Genomic DNA, 20,336 nt, shown 5'->3' on the forward strand with positions numbered 1-20,336 from the left:
CCACCTAGTCTTACATGCTTCTGTTACTGCTTTTCTGCAGTCCTCTATATGCATCCAAACCTGAGAATATCATGTTCACTAGATCCTATCCTCAGCAGCTCTAACCCTAGTTGTCATTCCTGACTTATTTCTAACATTTAAACTGTTTGCCTTCTGAATAAAAATTTTACTTGCCTTTAGAATAAAGCATGCAATATTTGCTCTGACTCCATCTAGATAGGATTTCACATGAACTATAAAACGAAGACACTGATAATCATTGTTAGTGGACACTGAAGACATTTTATTATTGGCTCAGCATTGTAAGTCAATTGCTATAGAAATGGTCCAAGATGGATCTGTTAGTGGTGTATAGACAACTGAGTTGTGAATTCATTTCCTAACATTGATAGTCAGGGGACAGTAATGAGGATATTAAAATGTCTGGCTATTGGAGTTTAAGGCTCATCCAAATCTTCAAAGGGTAAAGAATTAAATAACATTAAACTTCATTATTAATTATGAACTCTCATTTTTAATTCCATATGTTCATATTTCTGCTGTTATTTGGTTCAGTGTAGGCAGGGGAGAATCATGGTTTTGCCAAAAGCAATAAGGGGCAGGAGGAAAATGAAATCAACTATTTATTCCATCTTGGTCTTTTACTTTGAACTTAATACTAGTTGTCATGCAACAAAAAGAAGCTCAGGTAGAAATGTCAAAAGTGGTGTGTTATATATTGCACTGTGTTTAAAGCACAGGCAGGAAACTGAGGTGGGGCTTCTGAAGAACAGTCCTTCCATGACTAGAGAGCTTTTAAAATTAACCACAAAGGAAATCTTAGGGAGAGCTTTAACACTGATTTTCTTTCTTTCAGAACTTATCCATTTCTAAATCCCACATGCTGTCTGTTTTCATTGTTTCCTCTTTCACAGACTTCACTTATAGTCGACAAAGCTTGTTAGTGTAGGTATATGTTTCAGTTTGGCCTAGAATCTAACCTACATATACGAGTTACTTCATTAATGAAGAGTATTATTTTTCCAGTCTCCCACAAGTGACAGAAAAATGACAGAAAAAATCAAGTTAGAATTTTGCTGATCCAAATTGTACTCAACCTAGGATAGTATTTTCTAAGTAATCGTCAGATAATAAATACCCCTTTATATTTTATAAATAAGTTTAGTTTTTGAGACACATAGTAATGTTTGGAGTTTATGTAAATTTAAGATATCATATGATGTCAGATAGTTATTGTGAAGTGACAGAGAAAACCGAATCAATGAAATTTTTATTATTACTCCGTTAGTCTCATTGCATAATTTTATTTCTCAATGATTTTATTATTCTGCTTTCATTTATGTATGTTAAGCATGTGAAACCCTCTATAATATAAAAGATTATGGTAGCAGCAGAGTCTGAAGGTGAGCTACTAGTCTAAGATCCTGTGTAGAATGATAGTCAATGGTATATTAAAATGTTCTATCCCACTTCTAAGAACTGTTAGGTTATAGAATTAAATAAAAAAACTAGATATAGCAAAGAGAGCAAGCTTATTATCATTTTAGAGTATATGCCTGATAATATATTTAGAATAGGCACATTCATTCTTTTCAAGGAGTAGAATTTGATTTTAATAGGGAGGAATACAGTAGGAAAGACTTTGATATTAAAAAACGTAATTTCAGTTATGCCATTCTAATTTCTCCTTTCTTTCCCCATCTCCTTCTCTTCTCCTCTCTCTTCCCACCGTTGCTCTCCCTTCTTCTCTCCTGTGATTTTCTTACTTCATTATGAAAGACATTGCATTAAATATATGAATATGCTTGCTATTCAACTGTCAGCCAATTATGTCCTGGTGTTTTTCTTGATTTTTGAATAATAATAAGAATAATAAGCCTTTGAATAATAATTAAGTTCAAAGTAAAATTTCAAATAATAAGCCTTTACCAGATCTTTCTAGTCCCTCGGTATCCGCACTGGGTGAATTCTAGCTCCTTCCCCCCAAACAGGATACCAAAATCCAAGGATGCTGAAGTCCTTTATATAAAATGGGCTGCATTTGCATATAACCTAGATAGTATATAGGTTACAGTAGGGTATGCGTACTCATAATTTCATTTGCATGAATTCAGTATAATGCTTGGTATGTGGCAAGTTTTGCTTTTTGAAACTTTCTGGGATTTTTTTTCCTCAAATATTTTCCAACTGTGGTTTGTTGAGTCCATGGATGCAAAACTCTTGGATAAAGAGGACCAAATGTAAACAATATAAATAATTGACAACTGTTACCTAAATACTAATTTTAGGTGTGTTTGCTTTCTGGTCCCACGATTCAATAATTCTATTATTGTAGTTAATGTAAAAATATGTGAGGTGCTGTAAAATATCAGTCCTTGATAGCACAGTGTGACATGAATATAAAGAAACAAGTTTATATAAGACATGGATCTCATTTAAATTTGATTAACATAAGTAATGAGAACTAAATTAGCATCATCACTAGGACAGGTTTTGTGATTCTTTGAAGGACACAGCAAATGTCTTCAGGGACCTTCGAAGTACTGTGACAAATAGTCAACTGGTGGAAAGCAAATTAATTACTGCCCAGAGGACATCAACCTTTGGCCAATTGTTTACAGTGCCATGGTATAGGTCAAGGGAGGAACTCCTTCCTGCCCTCAAACTGACTTCAAGGGCCATCGGTTCAGCCACCCTGTGGCAAAGAAATACTTCAGATTTTTTTCTTTTTAATATGAAACAATAAAAACCCATGATTATGGCTTCATTTCTCTTTACACAAAATTATAAAGAAAATTCTAGGGAAATAAGCTATAGTTAAATGGAAGAGGATAAAGATTACCTTGGAAATCACAGCAGTCATTACTGAAAGTGGGAAAGTATACACGGATCCCTTATCAGAGTTACATAAACTAGGAGAAGTGAGTTGAGTTAATTTCAGATTGAGGGAACAGAAACAAGTTTAGATCTATAAACCTTTTATGAAGCAATTTTGTTACACCTGATTTATATTTAAGTCATGAAAATTGAACTGAGTTTTCTCTCCTATGAGAGCTAGAGGCAAATTTGGCTTAAAGCCTAGAAGAATAGAATGCTACAGTGTTCTCTTAGATCTCTCTCTAGAAAGTTGTTTCTGTGTATGTGTTACAGAAACCTCATCTTGCTTCTATTCTTCTCAGTGGCTAAACAAGGGTTATTATTATTATTTTTTATCAGTGATATTGAATAATTCAAGTCACTACCAAACTTTGTTATGTCATTTCAACCACATACACCTAAATCTACCAAGATTTGTTATTAAGAGTTAAGAATTAAGTCATTAAAATACAGATGATCCATTCATCTCATTCCAATCAATAAGATATTAATATTATTTATGAAAGTTACATTTTTATATTTACAACAACGACGACAAAAAATGTACAATTGATATCCTTTTTGTTTCTAGGGAGAGAAAAAGGTGGCAAACACTCATGAGAATTAAAATTGCTAATTTTGAATTCACATAATTTTTTTGGCTCTTACTCTCTCAGTGTAGCATTGATGGTCACCAAGTCTCCAATCATGTCAGTAATTATCTAATGATAAAACCAAACGACATCAAAGCTTATTTATAGTTTGTAACTCTTTGTATGTTTTAATTAAAATAGGCAAGTGTAAATAAAAGGCAAAAGGAAAATGTCAATGCAATAATCTTGGGCTTCGTTGGTACAATTTTGCTAAGAAATGCGCATGTTGGAATTTTGTTTCTATTGGATTCCCAGTATATCGCTGGCCGGGCCAGCTCTCCTGAATGCATTGGTGTCATCACCATAATTTGTAGCATAATTACTAATTATGATAAAAATACAAGAATTATGATTTAAAAACTCCAAGAATCAATATCCTAATGCTATTTTGTTAAGACACATATATAATATAAAGTAGGTTTGCATTCTTCAGGTACAAGGGAGGAAGGCAGCTGGGTATTTTACAAAATGATAGAGAACAACACAATTTGTGATTATAAAAGTACCATGGATAACCCACAAACTGATTTGCTAAACTTTAAAATTGCATTTTAAAATGTTAGCACTATGGCCGAAACCGGTTTGGCTCAGTGGATAGAGCGTCGGCCTGTGGACTGAGGGGTCCCGGGTTCGATTCCGGTCAAGGGCATGTACCTGGGTTGCGGGCATATCCCCGGTGGGAGATGTGCAGGAGGCAGCTGATCGATGATTCTCTCTCATCGATGTTTCTAACTCTCTATCTCTCTCCCTTCCTCTCTGTAAAAAATCAATAAAATATATTTAAAAAAAAATGTTAGCACTATGCTAATGAGGTGCTCAGGTTACAGATCTTCCTTCCACTTCTTACCATTTTCCCAGCACTGGTTATCATAAATGTGATTCCTGCACTTAAACAAAGTCACTTGCATTCCTCTCAACAATGTACTTTAGAAATATTTATTTTTTTTACTGTGGATCTATCAACTGTGAGCACAGTCCTACTGCTGTATATGATGGCAGAAAATTTCACCTGGAATACATACCAGCAGGAATCCTGGGGGGCAGCGACCCGCCCCCTGCCACTGGATTCGGAGCCTGGATGCTGCTTAAAAACCCTGCCCTCAGGAAGCTGGGGCAGAACGTCTCCATGCCAATGGCCGGGAAGGATCCTTTTAAGAGATAAAAAATGGACATTAATCAAAACCTTCTTCTTAGAAAAGTTATTGATCATTTAACTGGAATAAAACCTATAGTCAACAAGTGCATCCAAGCTTACAGGGAAGTTATGAAATTAAAAGAAAGGAAATGCATTTTTACTCATAAATTTTTAAAATCAACCTAGTATTTTAAAAAGAAAACTATTTTAACTAGTTACAATTAAAGAGCTTTAGAAGCATCCAAATGCTAACATAAAATTTCTAAACCTGCATTTGACCAAGGGGATATAAATGCACATTATTGATGTTGTCTGCCTGCAGAATTCAGATTACAGATATGCGGAAATAGCCATAACAGTGTCTGAGATCTGTGCCCACTAGAAGGAAGAGTGCTTTAATTTCGATGTGTTAGTATTAGTGCTTCAAATAAGAAAAACTCTTGTAGTTGCAATAATTACACATGTTTTTGCAAGAGTGGGAAGAAAACCAACATACACCATTCTTAATTTGTTACACTTTTCTATTTGGGACAAGACATGAGAGTTTGCAAAGGTAGAACCACATGCTTTTCCATTTTTAAGAAGGCAATTGTGAAGCAAAAAACAAAGTAAGTTACTTGGAAATTTACCCATAAAATTATATAATGGATCATAGAATCAAGGAATGTCAGAGCAAAGAAGGACTTTAGAAATCATCCAGTCAAAAAGTTCTCATTTTACAGACCAGCCAACGGAGGCCTACTTTAAAGGGAAAGTGATATCAGGTAGCTGACAGACTTCCAGGACACAAATTTCCCACTATAGATAAAAAACAAATAAGGAGCCACTTCCTATTTGGGAGATTTCTCATGTCTGAATATGAATTAGAAACCTTGCACTTGGGAATTGTAGTAGGATTATTATTGTGGCGTTTCAATGACCTTAACACCACGAAAATCATTCAGAAGTAAATTTAATATATATGCATTACCAGTGCATGGGCAGCACGGGGAAGATATGGTATATCTAAGTTTAAATCAAAATAATACCTTAAAAGCAAGCTATGCTGATTGTTGTAAGAAATGCATTTCATTTGGGCCCAGCAGTTTTCTTACGCAGAGATCTAAGATCTCTCCTCCTACACTCAGATTTAGCAAATTCTTTATTTTTATTTTTTTTCTAAATATATTTTTATTGATTTCAGAGAGGAAGGGAGAGGGAGAGAGAAACATCAATGATAAGAGAGAATCATTGATTGGCTGCCGCCTGCACGCCCCCTACTGGGGATCAAGCCCGCAAACCAGCCATGTGCCCTTGACCGGAATCAAACCTGGGACCCTTCAGTCCACAGGATGATGCTCTTTCCACTGAGCCAAACCAGCTAGGGCGAGTTCTTTATTTTTGAAGAGACTTCGCTCTGTTTCTTGATAAAAATTTTGCTCCTAAAATAAATTAAAATTTGAGGCTTTGAATTTTGACCAGGATTATAGAGATCTGGTATACCATACACTATGTATCTTGCTTCTATGGAGACACTTGTTATGAAAGGCCAGCATTTCTTAGATCTTTAGAGATCTTTTTAGGAAAGATCAAAGTTACAAAGAATGTTTTAATGGGGGAGTCTTATGCATTGTACACTGGATTAAAGAAACCATTGAAAGAAAATCATGTACTCCGCGTAAACTGGCTTTGTTGCTGATTTCATGGGGCTTTAGTAAAATTGTCCAGCAGGGCTGAAGTCCCTTAAACGTTAGGAGGTGTGGCAAAAGAGGCAAGAGGTAGGCCAGAAATTGCTCTGGGGTAACTTTCCACCAACAGTGAAACTAATTCCTCCGTTGTTACTGATGGGATATTTAATCACTGAGCACAGAGTGAGTGTCCATGCGCAATGCTTCATCACTTTCTGAGAAAACGTTCCTAATGAGGGCGCGTCACTGAGTACCAGGTGGAGATAATCATAGCATGTATTTATACAGCATTCTTATTTAAAGTAACAAAAGAAACGGTGATTTTACAACAGGGAAAATAATTACAGGAAATTCAGATTTTATTATGTGCTGTGAAAAGCAAAAATAATCCAATTTTAGCTGATTATGGATTTATTGAAGCCAATAATAGGAAGCCTGGATAAAAATACTAAATCACAAAGAAAAAGAATAACATAATCACGCACAGGAAACCAAAAGGGATACAAATGTAATTATCTTAAAGGAAATTTGAAGAAAAACAAAAGCATGTGGAGCAGTGACTCTAAATAATGTTAATATGCTTCACATTTAGAGATTTTTAATCTGAGTTTTTGCTATTTTTGCCAGCATTATTCCAAACTATTGACTTAGAAAATATTTCCATTATTTTAACTCTTTGAAAGAAACTAAATACAAATATAAATTTATTGCTATGTTTACATCAATTACTTTTTTTTTTTTGACTGTGATAGCCTGTCATATTTAATAGCAACTTTCATCCTCCTAAACTTGCTGCATCAATCATAATGGCTTTTCCATATTTCTTTACTATGGGTTAAAAGGTATTTCATTCATCGTGGCATATCTTCCTTAAGGAATTATCACTTTTTTAAAAAATCTGAAACAAACAGAAAAATGGTGTACATGAGTATATTTTCAGTTGAGATATCATATTATGTGATAATAATACCTTATCATTTTTCTCCTTAAGGTCAGTCATGTCAACAGAGATTGTATGAAAATTCTAAAGCTCTAAGTTTTCACAATTCAATCAGGAAAACTGAAATTATTCTTTGTTATAATTCCCTTATCTCTTATTCCACAAGAAATGAAGTTCATGAACCTTTCAGATTTGATATGAAATTATTTGAGTCTGGCTTGCCCTATTGCTTAAATTGCTGACTATCTTTGGCTTTTTTTAAAGTAAGTAAGTATATTATAGCTGAAGAATATACAATCCTATATAATAAAACTGTAATACGCAAATCGATCAAACCGTGGAATGACTAGTCGCTATGACATTTACTCTCACCAGGGGGCAGACGCTCAATGCAGGAGCTGCCCCCTGGTGGTCAGTGTGCTCCTACAGGGGGAGCACTGCTCAGCCAGAAGCTGGGCTTACTGCTGGCGAGTGCAGTGGCAGTGGCGGGAGCCTCTCCTGCCTCCGCTGCAGGTGAGCGGTAAGGAGCAAGGGGTCCTGGAATGTGAGAGGGCACAGGATGGGCTGAGGCCCCCCACTCCAGAAATTTTGTGCACCAGGCCTCTAGAGTCTAATATCTATAGCAAGAGAAATATAAATGTTCACAAGTATTTTGTTTTTAGTTACATTCAATAGACTAATTATTTGTTATTACAAATTAGATTTTTATGTGATGAGAATATTCCTTTAGCCAAGTGTCAATTAACACATTTTTCTAAATCCCAAATATTTGAGTTTCCAGTTTGCTGGTGATCCTGAGTCAGTGGGGTAAAGAGAGAATGGAATGTAACATTGCATTATTTCTAATATAGAGCTTCCAGATAACTGGGCAATCTGAGTTTTTATTTGCTAAATATGGCAATCCCAATCTCATAACATTTAAAACAGTTACAGATATCAGATGAACAATAGACACTATTAACTAGTGGTGCAAGGTAATTTGATGTAAGTCACTGGCTGCACGGGCCAGTGATTTATCTGTCTTTCATTAGCTCAGTGGTTCTCAATGCCCTTAGGGAGCATTGCAAATTGTGAGTGGGGAAATACATTCCTGCTGTTTGGTGGGGAAGGGTCAGGATGGAAACTAAAAGTATTGCAAAAAGTGGTATGCTATCTGCACAAGGAAAATTCTCCCTCAAAATGTTAGTAGCATCTCCTGGGAAACAGTGTACAATAGTAAAGGATCTTGGGAGAGAGGAAAATGGTGGTAGAATAGGCAGATGTGTGTCCTGCACCTTGTCCCAGAGCAGATAGAAGGGGCAACTAAATCGAATAACATCCACCTGGAATTGGCGAAGTAGACACAGCTGGTGAGACAATTCACAGCCGGGAAGGGCAGAGGACTCCTGGAGAACGGTAGGATTGGGGATCTGGGCAGGCGAGAGACATGCAACCACCAGGCTGAGAGGGTAAGAAGGAAGCTGCAGGGCACCAAGTCTGCGTCCCTCAAGGATAGGTGTAACATCTGACAGTGGAAAGGAAGTCCACGGGGCTGCTGGTGTTTGGGGAATCTAGATCTAAGTCCACAGCTGCAAGAGGCTGCACCCAGAAAGGCAGCCTGAAGAGATGCCTGAGCCATGCAGTGCCGGGGAGTTGGGGGGGCTGGGGGGAGAGAAACTCACAATTTCATGGTGGTTTTGCCTCTGTTTTGTCATTGCTTTTATTCGATAAACCCAGTTCATAGGAACTTTCAAATACAAACACTCACCGAGGCTGCAGTACAGGTGTAGGTGCGGATTTGTGGAGCCTGGGGAGAGGCTGTGGAGGAGAGTGGGATGGGGAGAGGTGACTAGGAATCCAGCACTAAGACATTCCGGACCCTCCAAACCTAAACAGCCATTTTTCTCCTAAAGAGTCAGTCCCTCCCAGCAGCCTCAAGACAGCTAATATAGCCACACCCAGCCTACCACTTGAGCTGTATAAAGGACACAAAGACTCTGAATAGCCCCAAAGAGCCCTGAGAGACGGGGTTGAGGAGGGGCCATTCAGTCCTGGAAAGCAATACGGCACCACTCCCACCTATAGCCCTGTCAGAAACAGACACTTGAGTGATTAAGATTGATAGCAGGCAGACAGGCAAAGTGGGGAGATTGGTCCTGCCTACTTGCAGCCAAGGCTGTGGAGATAGACAAAAACAGAGGAACAGTGAATCCCATGGAACTTCAACAAGGTGCTGACTACCTGACAGGAAACTGAGAAGTGGCAGACAGAACAGAAGAGTGGGGTCTTAAACCAGCCCCGATGGGGCATTAAAACTTGGCTCAAGTAAACAGCACTTCACTTTTTTATTTTTTATCTTTATTTTTTTAAAAAAGGATTTTTTCTTTGTTTTTATTTTATTTATTTGTATTATTTTTCTTCATTCTATTTTTTTAATTTTATTTTATCTTATTATTTTTAAAATATATTTTATTGATTTTTTACAGAGAGGAAGGGAGAGGGATAGAGAGTTAGAAACATTGATGAGAGAGAAACATTAATCAGCTGCCTCTTGCTCACCTGCTACTGGGGATGTGCCTGCAACCAAGGTACATGCCCTTGACCAGAATCGAACCAGGGACCCTCCAGTCTGCAAGCTGACGCTCTATCCACTGAGCCAAACCGGTTAGGGCAATCTTATTTTTTTAAATTTTTTCCACCCTTTTCTTCCTCACTTCTCCCTCTTTCATCCTGTTCTCTCTTCTCCTGTCCCCACTTTAGTTTTTCCCTTTCCTTTCTTTTTACCCCTTCTAAAAATGGATCTTCTTTACCTACTTAATTGACATGTTATTATTATAGTAGTCTCTGTAGGCTTATTAATATATCTAATTTCCTCTCCCTGGCTCCAAGTCGTTACTGGCACAAGAACAAGCATATAGATCAATGGAACAAAATAGAGAACCCAGAAATTGAGCCAAGGCTTTATGCTCAATTAATATTTGACAAAGAAGGCAACAACATACATTGGAGCAGAGACAGTCTCGTCAATAAATGGTGTTGGGAAAATTGGACAGGTACATGCAAAAAAATGAAACTAGATCACTGACTTACACCCTACACAAGAATAAACTCAAAATGGATAAAGGACCTAAATAGACACCTCTCCAAAGTGGACATACAGATGGCCAAGAGACATATGAAAAAATGCTCAGTCATTAATCATCTGAGAGATGCAAATCAAAATGACAATGTAGATCACCTCACACCTGCCAGAATGGCTATCATCAACACTGTTGGTGAGGTTGTGGAGAAAAGGGAACCCTCATGCACTGCGGGTGGGAATACGGACTGGTGCAGCCACTATGGAAACAGTATGGAATTTCCTCAAAAAATTAAATATGGAACTCCCATTTGACCCAGTCATCCCACTTCTAGGAATATATTCTAAGAAACCTGAAACACTCATCAGAAAGGATACATGCACCTCTATGTTGATAGCAGCACAATTTACAATAGCTAAGATTTGGAAACAGCCTACGTGCCCATCAGCAGATAAGTGGATAAAAAACTATGGTATCCTATATAATAAAAAGGAAACATGCAAATTAACCATCCCTCTGCTACACTCAAGCCACGCCCACCAGCCAATCAGGAGCGAGTATGCAAATTAACCCAACTAAGATGGCAGCAGCCATGGAGCTGGAGTGAACAGGAGGCTTGGGTTGCTCCTGGCAATGGCAGAAACCAAGCTTCCCACCTGCCCTGGCCAGACCTGGGCTCTGCTCAAGGCTACAAAGTTTCAATTATAGAAGATAAATAAATCCCAGAAAAAAGAAAAAAGAAAGAAAAAAAAGAGAGGCTGGGAGCTTGGGTCGCCAGGGGGTGTGGCCAGACTGCAAACAGCCTTCAGCCCCTCACCCAGGCTGGCCACACCCCCATGGGGTGAGGGTCCCCACTGGGGGGCTTGACCAGCCTGCAAATAGCCCTCAGCCCCTCACCCAGGCTGGCCAGGCACCCCAGTAGGGACCCCCACCATTAAGGGGGTGTGGCCAGCCTGAAAACAGCCCTCAGCTCCTCACCCAGGCTGGCCACACCCCAGTGGGGTAAGGGTCACCACTGGGGGGCTTGACCATCCTGCAAACAGCCATCAGCCCCTCACCCTGACTGGCCAGGCATCCCAGTGGAGACCCCCACCCTGAAGGGGGTGTGGCCAGCCTGAAAACGGCCCTTAGTCCCTCACTCAGGCTGGCCAGGCACCCCAGCGGCACCCCCCCCCCCCCCCCGAAGGGGCTGTGACCAGACTGCAAACAGCCCTCAGCCCCTCACCCTGGCTGGCCACACCCCCATATGGTGAGGGTCCCTGCTTGGGAGCTTGGCCAGCTTGCAAACAGCCATCAGCCCCTCACCCAGGCTGGCAAGGCACCCCGGTGGGGACCCCCACCCTGAAGGGGGTGTGAACAGCCTGAAAACGGCCCTGAGCCCCTCACCCAGGCTGGCCAGGCACCCCAGTGGAACCCCCACCCTGATCCAGGACACCCTTCAGGGCAAACCAGCTGGCCCCCACCCATGCACCAGACCTCTATCCTATATAATAAAAGGATAATATGCAAATTGACCCTAACAGCAGAACCACTGGGAATGACTGGTCACTATGACACACACTGACCACCAGGGGGCAGATGCTCAATACAGGAGCTGCCTCCTGGTGGTCAGTGCACTCCCACAGGGGGAGATCTGCTCAGCCACAAGCCAGTCTGCCAGCTGTCAGCGCAGTGCTAAGGATGTCCGACTGCAGGTTAGGCCTGCTCCCCGCTGGCAAGTAGACATCCCCCAAGGGCTCCCAGGCTGCCAGAGAGATATCTGACTAACAGCTTAGGCCTGATCCCCCAGGGAATGGGCCTAAGCCAGCAGGAGGACATCCCCTGAGGGGTCCCAGACTGCGAGAGGGCACAGGCCGGGCTGAGGGACCCCCACAAGTGCACAAATTTTTGTGCACCGGGCCTCTAGTATTTACATAATGGAATACTATGCAGCAATAAAAAAAGAAAGAACTCTTACCATTTGCAACAGTATGGATGGAACTAGAGAATATTATACGGAGTGAATTAAGCGAGTCAGAGAATATAAGTATCACATGATCTCATGCATATGTGGAATCTAAGGAATTGATTATCAAAAATAGACCTAGAGTCAAAGAAGCATGAACAGACTATTGAACCTCAAAGAGAAGACAGTGGAGGGTGTGTGGGAAGAGATCAACCAATGAACTTGTATGCATAGATGAATAACCCATGGACACAGACAGTGGGGTGGTGAGGGCCTGGGATGGGGGAGGGTTGGAGAGGGCAATTGGGGGAAAAAGGGACATATGTAATACTTTCAACAATAAAGATTTATATAAAAAAAGAGCCATTTTCATGTAAGGCATTGGGAAGGTGCATCTTTTACTCCATGGAGACCTCCATTTTGGGTCTTGTTACATAATAGCATGTAGTCTAGGAAAACTTAGCTGCTCTGTGTAGTTTGGTAGAGAAAATATTCCTGCTCATTGTGATATATGAGGTGGGCCAGCTGGAAGCCTAACATGGTCTCTTCTAACTTGGTCAGAAGGTGTGCAGAGTAGGGTTTCAGTAAATGCAAGTTGACTAAGTGAGTAAATACATGATTGAGTGAAAGTGACAAATTGTTCCTTAAGCAAATATCATGCTAGAATCTAAGGAAGTACTCTGCCTGTTCAAATGTTTCCCAGACCATAGCCTTTCTAATGACTAGAAGGCAGCTAATTTTCTATTAGGCTTAGAATCTGAACTATTGTACTCATGAGTAATTCATTTATCCTTTCATCCATCCATTGATTTATTCATTTACTCAGCAAATATTTATTGAGACACCTATTTTTGTTTTTGTTTTTGTTTTTACTTAGTACCATGATCCACATTTCTAGTACAAAAATAGGAAGTACAATTTTTTTAATGTGACACTTATTTTCAGGAAATGATTCTAACTGAGCTAAGCCAAAAATGCAATTACAGAATTTTATTCATTTCCTAAATTCTTATAAATCAAAATATGCCTACAATTAAGTTAGTATTTCCCTTTGTAGCTACCTGCACAGCTAATCGCAAGGCATATTCTTCAGCACCAAATACAATTAAAGTTCATGGAACCATTACTGTTTTGCTTTTGATTTTTTTTAATCCTTCAGGTCACTGCAATATTAATTTTATAGATTTCTTATCCTGTTGTTGTTCAGGAGGTCATAATAAAAGTATTGAAGTAAAACGGGCAGCTTCATGGCTAAATTTTTATGAGCTATTTCTTCAATGCTAAAAAGAAATTTTCAGCTTTCCCTGAGTTATTTTGTTTGTTTGTTTTCTCCCCCCCACCCCGAGTTACTTTTAAAATTGCATAATAAAATTGTGATTGCTATAAATTATTTTAAAAACTAGAGCATTAACAAAGAGAATTAAAATCTTTTGAGACTGAATTATAATAAAACATTTGTCCTCAGTTGTTAGAGTATCAGCCGGTGCACCGGAGGGTCTCAAGTTTGCTTCTCTGTCAAAGGCTGGTACCTGGGTTGCAGGTTTGATCCCCAGCCCTGGTCAGGGCATGTGTGGGAGGCAACCAATCAATGTGTCTCTCTCACATAGATGTCTCTCTCTTTCTCTCTCTCTTGCTCTCTCTCTCTTTCTCCCCGCCCCCCTTCCACTCTCTATAAAATAAAAAAAAATCAATGGAAAAAATATCCTCAGGTGAAGATTAACAACAACACACAAAAAGAATAAAACATTTATTGAATAATATATTTTAATTTATATATATAATAGAGGTTCTCTGGCATTTGAAAAGCAAACATTTTAAGTAGCTGAGTTTTCTCACCTGTAAAATGATGAACGTGGACTAGAACTCTCCTAAATTTCCTTTAAGCTCTAGAAGTTTTTAATATGATTTTTATTTCATTGGCTACTTTGAATTGAACCTCTACTTTCCCCAAATGTGGGTTATACACAGTGGTCTTACCTATCTATAGATTCAGTGGGACTTGGAATCTTCATTACCAAAAAAAGTGTTCTAAATAAATTGGCAATTTGCGAATACTCCCATCAGGTTTACTAGTAAAAATGCTGAGGCTTGAGGCCAGGCAAAACTTTGAATTCTGACTCTACCATTCACTAGTTATTTACCTATTCTGATACTCAGTTTTTTCATTTGAAACATAGAGCTAATAATATACATATTATATATTATTGTGGACCATATAGGAAGTGTCTGTTAGTGGCTGACAGTAGTGTTCAATAAATGAGGAATAAATATTTCTTCTTCTTCTGCATCTTAATTTCCTAAAGTTGACCGACCATCTCATGTCTCCAAGCCTCCACAATACTTCTCCTGCCTGGATGGCCCTTTTGTCTCTGGCCTCTGTCTAAACTTGCCCAACACAACTAGGAGGATTCAGTATGTCCTCCTCTGTGTGCCCGTATGATTTTAGCTGCTATAATAAAGGTAGAACACTATCATAGGTATAGTGCTTATTTGTTTATAACTTTGTGATACCAAACTCAAAAACCCTTAGGGGCCCATCAGGTGCAATAAATATGTATATCAGGTTGGTGACAAAGGCATTAGGTCAAACTGAAGGGTAAACATTCTGGCTAAGGACAATGAATTCAAATGTTTTAAAATAAATTTAAAAGAAGTGAAATAAAACATCTCTTAGTGGACTTCAGCCTGTGGGCTGCCAGCTGGTGACTTAGGGCTTACATGTGTGTCTTCTCCACTAGGTTGTGGTCTAGTAAGAACACAGATGAGCGATACACATCTTGTTCTCCTCCATACAGCCATCCCAGAGCTCAATGCAATATTTATTGAGTTGAATTAAAATGACCTTCATATGAATAGTTCAGAGGCAGTTTGACTTTAGACTGAGTTTTCTCAATGTTAGAACTTTTAAAACCACGTATAATCTAATAATATACTCTATCCTCAAAACTGTGTATAATAACTACCGTTCAATTTATGACTTTCCACTTTAAATGCTTAAAAGAGCCAACTTAGTCAACAGGAACAGACAAAAATTCTAAAATCTCGGAATTTCTAGAGTTCTTTTACCTAAGAAGTGGTGAAGGGGTGAACTAAACTTGAAAAGCATGTTTTCCCAACTAAGCCGCCACACAGGACGTTGGTCAGTGGATTCCTACCCAGCCCTTACTTTCTGAGGTCAGACTTAAGCTCTATGCTCCGTAAAAAATGCCTTTACACCTCAGGTGCCAAGGAGTCAGCTAAGGAGCTGTTAAGCAGCATTTATCAATGTGCTTGTGAGCTCGATCTGTTCAGCATCACAGCCAAAGTGTGCTATGTAGTTAATATTTATGAACTATGGGTTTATCTGTCACATTATTAAAGGGAGGATTGTTCCTTCAGCTCACTTGATAAAGAGGTCGCGAGGCAGTCTGTCTGATTCTTTGTAATTTTCCAAGGCTGCCCATGGACCAGTTCGGACATGTGTTGTTAGCACGACTCCTGCTGTCAGATACATCACATTGTTGCTGTCTCATATACAAATTATGAAAGAGAGTGTTCTGGATTTAGTTTCATTTCCGGATATCGAGAACAGCCTTGGCAGTGCTATCTACAAACAAATGTGTTAATGCCTACCAAGCATTTCTCATTTAAGGCTAAGATATTTAAACTGCTTTCCAAGTTCTGTTAGCTCTTTTAAGGTCAGAAAAAGGTACTCACTTGGCATCTATATGATGTAGATTAGATGGCAGGATCATTTAGTTTAGTGACTACCATTTTGAAATTTGATTGGTCTTGAAAATAATTTGGGAGCACAAATTATGAATCCTTTCTGTTCAGATCACGTCACTCCTCAGTGGATAGAGCTAGTGTTGCTCAGTGGATAGAGCACTGGCCCACACACCGAAGGGTCTCGGGTTTGATTCCAGGTCAAGGGCCGATACCTGGGTTGAGGTTTGGTCCTTAGCCCCTGTAGGGGTGAGTATGGGAGGCAACCAATCGATGCATCTCTCTCACATTGATGTCTCACTCTCTCTCTTCCTCCCTCCCTCTCTTCCACTTTCTCTGAAAATCAATGGAAAAAATATCCTCAGGTGAGGATTAACAAAAAAAAGTGTTTGTTTTTTTTTTTCCAAAATGTCCCTACTGTTAAGCACAAACCCAAAATATAAGAATGATTTCAAAATTTTCAACTTTTACTTCAAACATAATAGAATATTCATTGTTATTTGAATGCGGTACTCTTTCTCAGACAAAAGTTAGAATGCCTCATCTGGGTGTGACCCATTCCCCCCTCCAGAGCCACCTGGTCTAAGAGGTTTCCATTTTGCCAAGACCGAAGACTGAATTGTGCTTGCCCTGTGCTTCCTCAGGGGGCAGCAGAGCTGCCATCAGAAGTCACAGGTGCTGGAGTCAGAGGGATCCGATTTCAAAACATTGCTAAGCTGCTGTTTTCCAAGTGACAGTGTGCAAGTCACTTCACCTCCCCGAGCCTCAGTTCCCATTTTGGTGGCACGTGGAAATAGACTGTTAGGAAGGCAGTGATTCAAGATGGTGTTTATAAAATGCCTGGCAAAGTAGTCACTACCCACCTTACTTGGCTCTTCCTCCTCCTTCATTTATAACACACTTTTCTTGTAGTTTAATTCAGTTCACGGCATGTCTTACAGTAAGTTCCCTGAAGAGTTTCTCATTTTCGTATTTCCAATAGAACTTGGCATGGCATGTTGCGTATAGGGGTCAAATGTGAAGGTAACTTTTAAAAAGGAACTGTAAAGCACATCTATGTCTTCCTTCCTCAGGACAATGCTATTCATGGTTCTGATAGCAACTTCTAAGGTGAAATGACAACATTCGTGCAACCGGTTTAGCAAGTTAGTCAAAATATCATTAGAGTCATAGTATTGTGGCATATAATGCCACTCTTACTAGCTCACGCTCTTTAACAGACAGATAGATGGACACTAACAGCCAGACACTGAAACTCCATACATATCCCCTTCTTCATTTTTTTCAGTTTTGCATACGTGCCCTCACATTTACATATTTAAGAAGATCTTGAGGCAGAGCGATCTGAACTATTTAAGCCCAAGAGAAAAGGGAGGCACAGAAACAGAGATGACATTCTGTGAGGGGAGACACTAACTCAGCGTCCATTCTCTGTGGGCTCACTCTCCTAGATATGAGCCAGCAAACCCAACTATGGCCTAAAGCAGCGACTGTCACCCAGTGTGTGGCAAGAAATTTTAAAACATGCATTTCCTGACTATTTGGTCAGGGGCACTGACCTCTTTTCCCTTAGATTGTCAAATAAAAAAATAACAACAGCCAACACAACAATAGCCGTCTGATGTGAATGAATCAAAATTATACCTATGTTTTGTCAGATCAGCAAAAACATATATATTTTGGTGTGCTGCAGAATTTTGGTGATTAATCTATGTGTGCCATGAGATGAAAAAGGTTGAAAATCGCTGGCCTAAACCAAACTATTAACAGTGTGTTGGGTTCTATTTTCAAGTAAAATCATAAGTGTGTAATGGGCTTGAAAAGAGTCAGGCATTATCCAGTTTACTGTTACTTTTAACCTTCTCTCCTTTCATACAACACCAGTTTACTATTACTTTTAATTTCTTATTGAAGCTTTACTTTCTTTTTAAAGCTTGATATCTTTTAGGTCTATATTAATTTAACTTTCTGGTGTGACCTGAAGGAACACTCATTCCTGATAATAAGGGAGAACATGGGAACAGACTCAAAGAATCCTGATTTTATTGCTCTTAAGCTACATGAACTGGGCGTCAAGAATGTGTGAAATAATATCTCCATTGAGGGTCTTCCAGCCCCTGCCAAGCACCATTTTCACGACTGTTCACCATTAGGCTGTTTGCAGGCCATTAGACTGAGTTCAAAACAAGGACCCGAGTACCGCCTGTTTCATGAAAATTGTGGAAGGAAACTCATGGACTTTAAAAAGAGAAAAAGAGAGCTAGCAGGTGTTGGTCTCTGTTGAAAACACTGTTAATGTATTCTTCAGAGCTGGTTCTAAGACAATTTCAGGCTCTTGTATCGTTAGATTACTGGTTCACTTAGCATACATGCTTTTATTACATTTTAAATATTGGCTTGGATGTAAATTTGGGTAGTTTGCTGAAATGTTCTGCTAGTGGTGGTGAATAATTATAGCTTCTTGGATACAGTGACAGTGTGAGAGGAACGGCAGCTCCTGACATGACATATGTGGAGAGGAAAACATTTGGAAGCAGTTTGAGTGCATTTTATTTCTGCGTGGGCTCTTTGGCACCCAGCCGCTTTCAAAGCATTATTTAACAAATGAATGCACCACAGAAAAGTATTTTATGCTGTGGGTGTTAGTTTTCAGAAGAGGAACCAATAAATGTCTGGAGTTAATATCTATGAGAAGCTCAGAGTTGCATTAAAATTAAAAGAACATTTATATTTGCTAGTGAAAAATAACTTACATTCAATTTTATTGCTATCACACACTCATTTTGTGTAGATGTTTAATAGAAAGAGGCTTGTTTATTGATATATATGTATGCATATTCAAGGATAGTTTATTGATTTTTAGAGAGAGTGGAAGGGAGAGGAAGAGAGAAGGGCAAACATTGATGTGAGGGCAGAACATAGATCCTCTGCCTTCTGCACGCCCCGTACTGGGGATGAGCTCACAACCCAAGCACATGCCGTGACTGGGAATCGAACCGGCAACCTTTAGGTGCATTGGATGACACCCAACCAACTGAGCCACACCGGCCAGGATTGTTTATTGACATTTTTAAGGAGCCAAATAATTTTAGTATATGGCGGTGAATATATCACCAAATTTTTACAATTTCAGGGTTTAGGGAACAATATAGTGCATGTTTGCTTATAACTGATTTATAAAAAAATCCATACAAAGTAGTTCTCTTTTTTATCCTATAAATACTGGCATGTGTTCTCTTAAATGGAGCAGATCATTGTGTAGCCTTATTGTCTGAGGCTGTGGGTAAGTATCGTGTCATGTGAATCACTCTTTAGCATCAATGAGGTTGAGGCAGTGGAGAATGCAAGTGATGAAATTACTCCCTGGAAGAAAGTTGTTCACCCACGTGAGGCAAATTTAGTGTGCTGGAGAGGTAATTTACTAAATGGCACACTGGTGCCCAGGAAGCTTAATTCACTTCAGCTGAATGAGCAGCTGGATCAAACTCAATCACTCAGAGTGACCCATTCATACTCAAAGGCATACAGATCTCAAATGGATGTTCTTTAATTGGATGCATATAACCCCGAGGTAACCTAGGTACAGGGTTGGGGAAGTATCAGTGAGTGTGGCCTAATTAAAAAGCCCCATTTAAACTTGCCTATCAAATCACATTTCACAGCACTGAGTGGCAGGGACCTACGGAGATGAAGCACTTTCAGGAAAGGAAAAAGCAAGTCACAACATCCTTTCTTAACTGTAATTACAAACTCTGCATTTGGAGAGTTCCAGAAAGTTTGCGTTCAAGCATAAATGTAGCCATAATCTAGCAAACTATATCTATAGAAAAGAAGTACTGGCAAAGATAAATACTGGATAGCGGAATAGCTTGTTAAGAAATAAACAATGAAGAGGAGACAGATTTTTTATTTTTTTGGTAAATGATATTCATAGATCAAAGAAAAGTAGCGAATAAAGATACATTTTTGTTGATGTGTATATGTGTGAGTGTGTGTATAAGTTACTAGAGGCCTGGTGCACAAAATTCATGCATGGGGGTGTGGGTGCCTCATGCTAGCCTGCACCCTTTTCAATCCATGACCCCTTGGGGCAGGGGTGGGCAAACTTTTTGACTCAAGGGCCACAATGGGTTCTTAAACTGGACCGGAGGGCCGGAACAAAAGCATGGATGGAGTGTTTGTGTGAACTAATATAAATTCGAAGTAAACATCATTACATAAAAGGGTATGGTCTTTTTTTTTTTTTAGTTTTATTCATTTCAAACAAGCCGGATCCGGCCCGCGGGCCGTAGTTTGCCCACGGCTGCCTTGGGGGTTGTCCAACTGCCTCTTGTAATCTGGGACTGCTGGCTCCTAACTGCTTGCCTGCCTGCCTG

The 20,336-nt window shown here is 39.4% G+C and overlaps 1 protein-coding gene across 3 annotated transcripts in view; it reads right to left on the reverse strand.

Annotated features, from left to right (window-relative positions):
• The window catches only part of EPHA6 (EPH receptor A6), a 934,835-nt gene that overhangs the window by 177,762 nt on the left and 736,737 nt on the right, over positions 1 to 20,336 (reverse strand). For all 3 annotated transcript variants that reach the window (XR_013995684.1, XM_081086735.1, XM_081086736.1), the window contains one exon: positions 4,532 to 4,657. Coding sequence is in view for 2 of the 3 variants with exons in the window: in XM_081086735.1 (XP_080942861.1) it covers positions 4,532 to 4,657 (126 nt within the window). In the remaining variant the exon portion in view is untranslated. The remainder of the gene's footprint in view (positions 1 to 4,531; positions 4,658 to 20,336) is intronic.

Source organism: Myotis nattereri (assembly GCF_964212035.1).
Source record: "Myotis nattereri genome assembly, chromosome: 3".
NCBI lineage: Eukaryota > Metazoa > Chordata > Mammalia > Chiroptera > Vespertilionidae > Myotis > Myotis nattereri.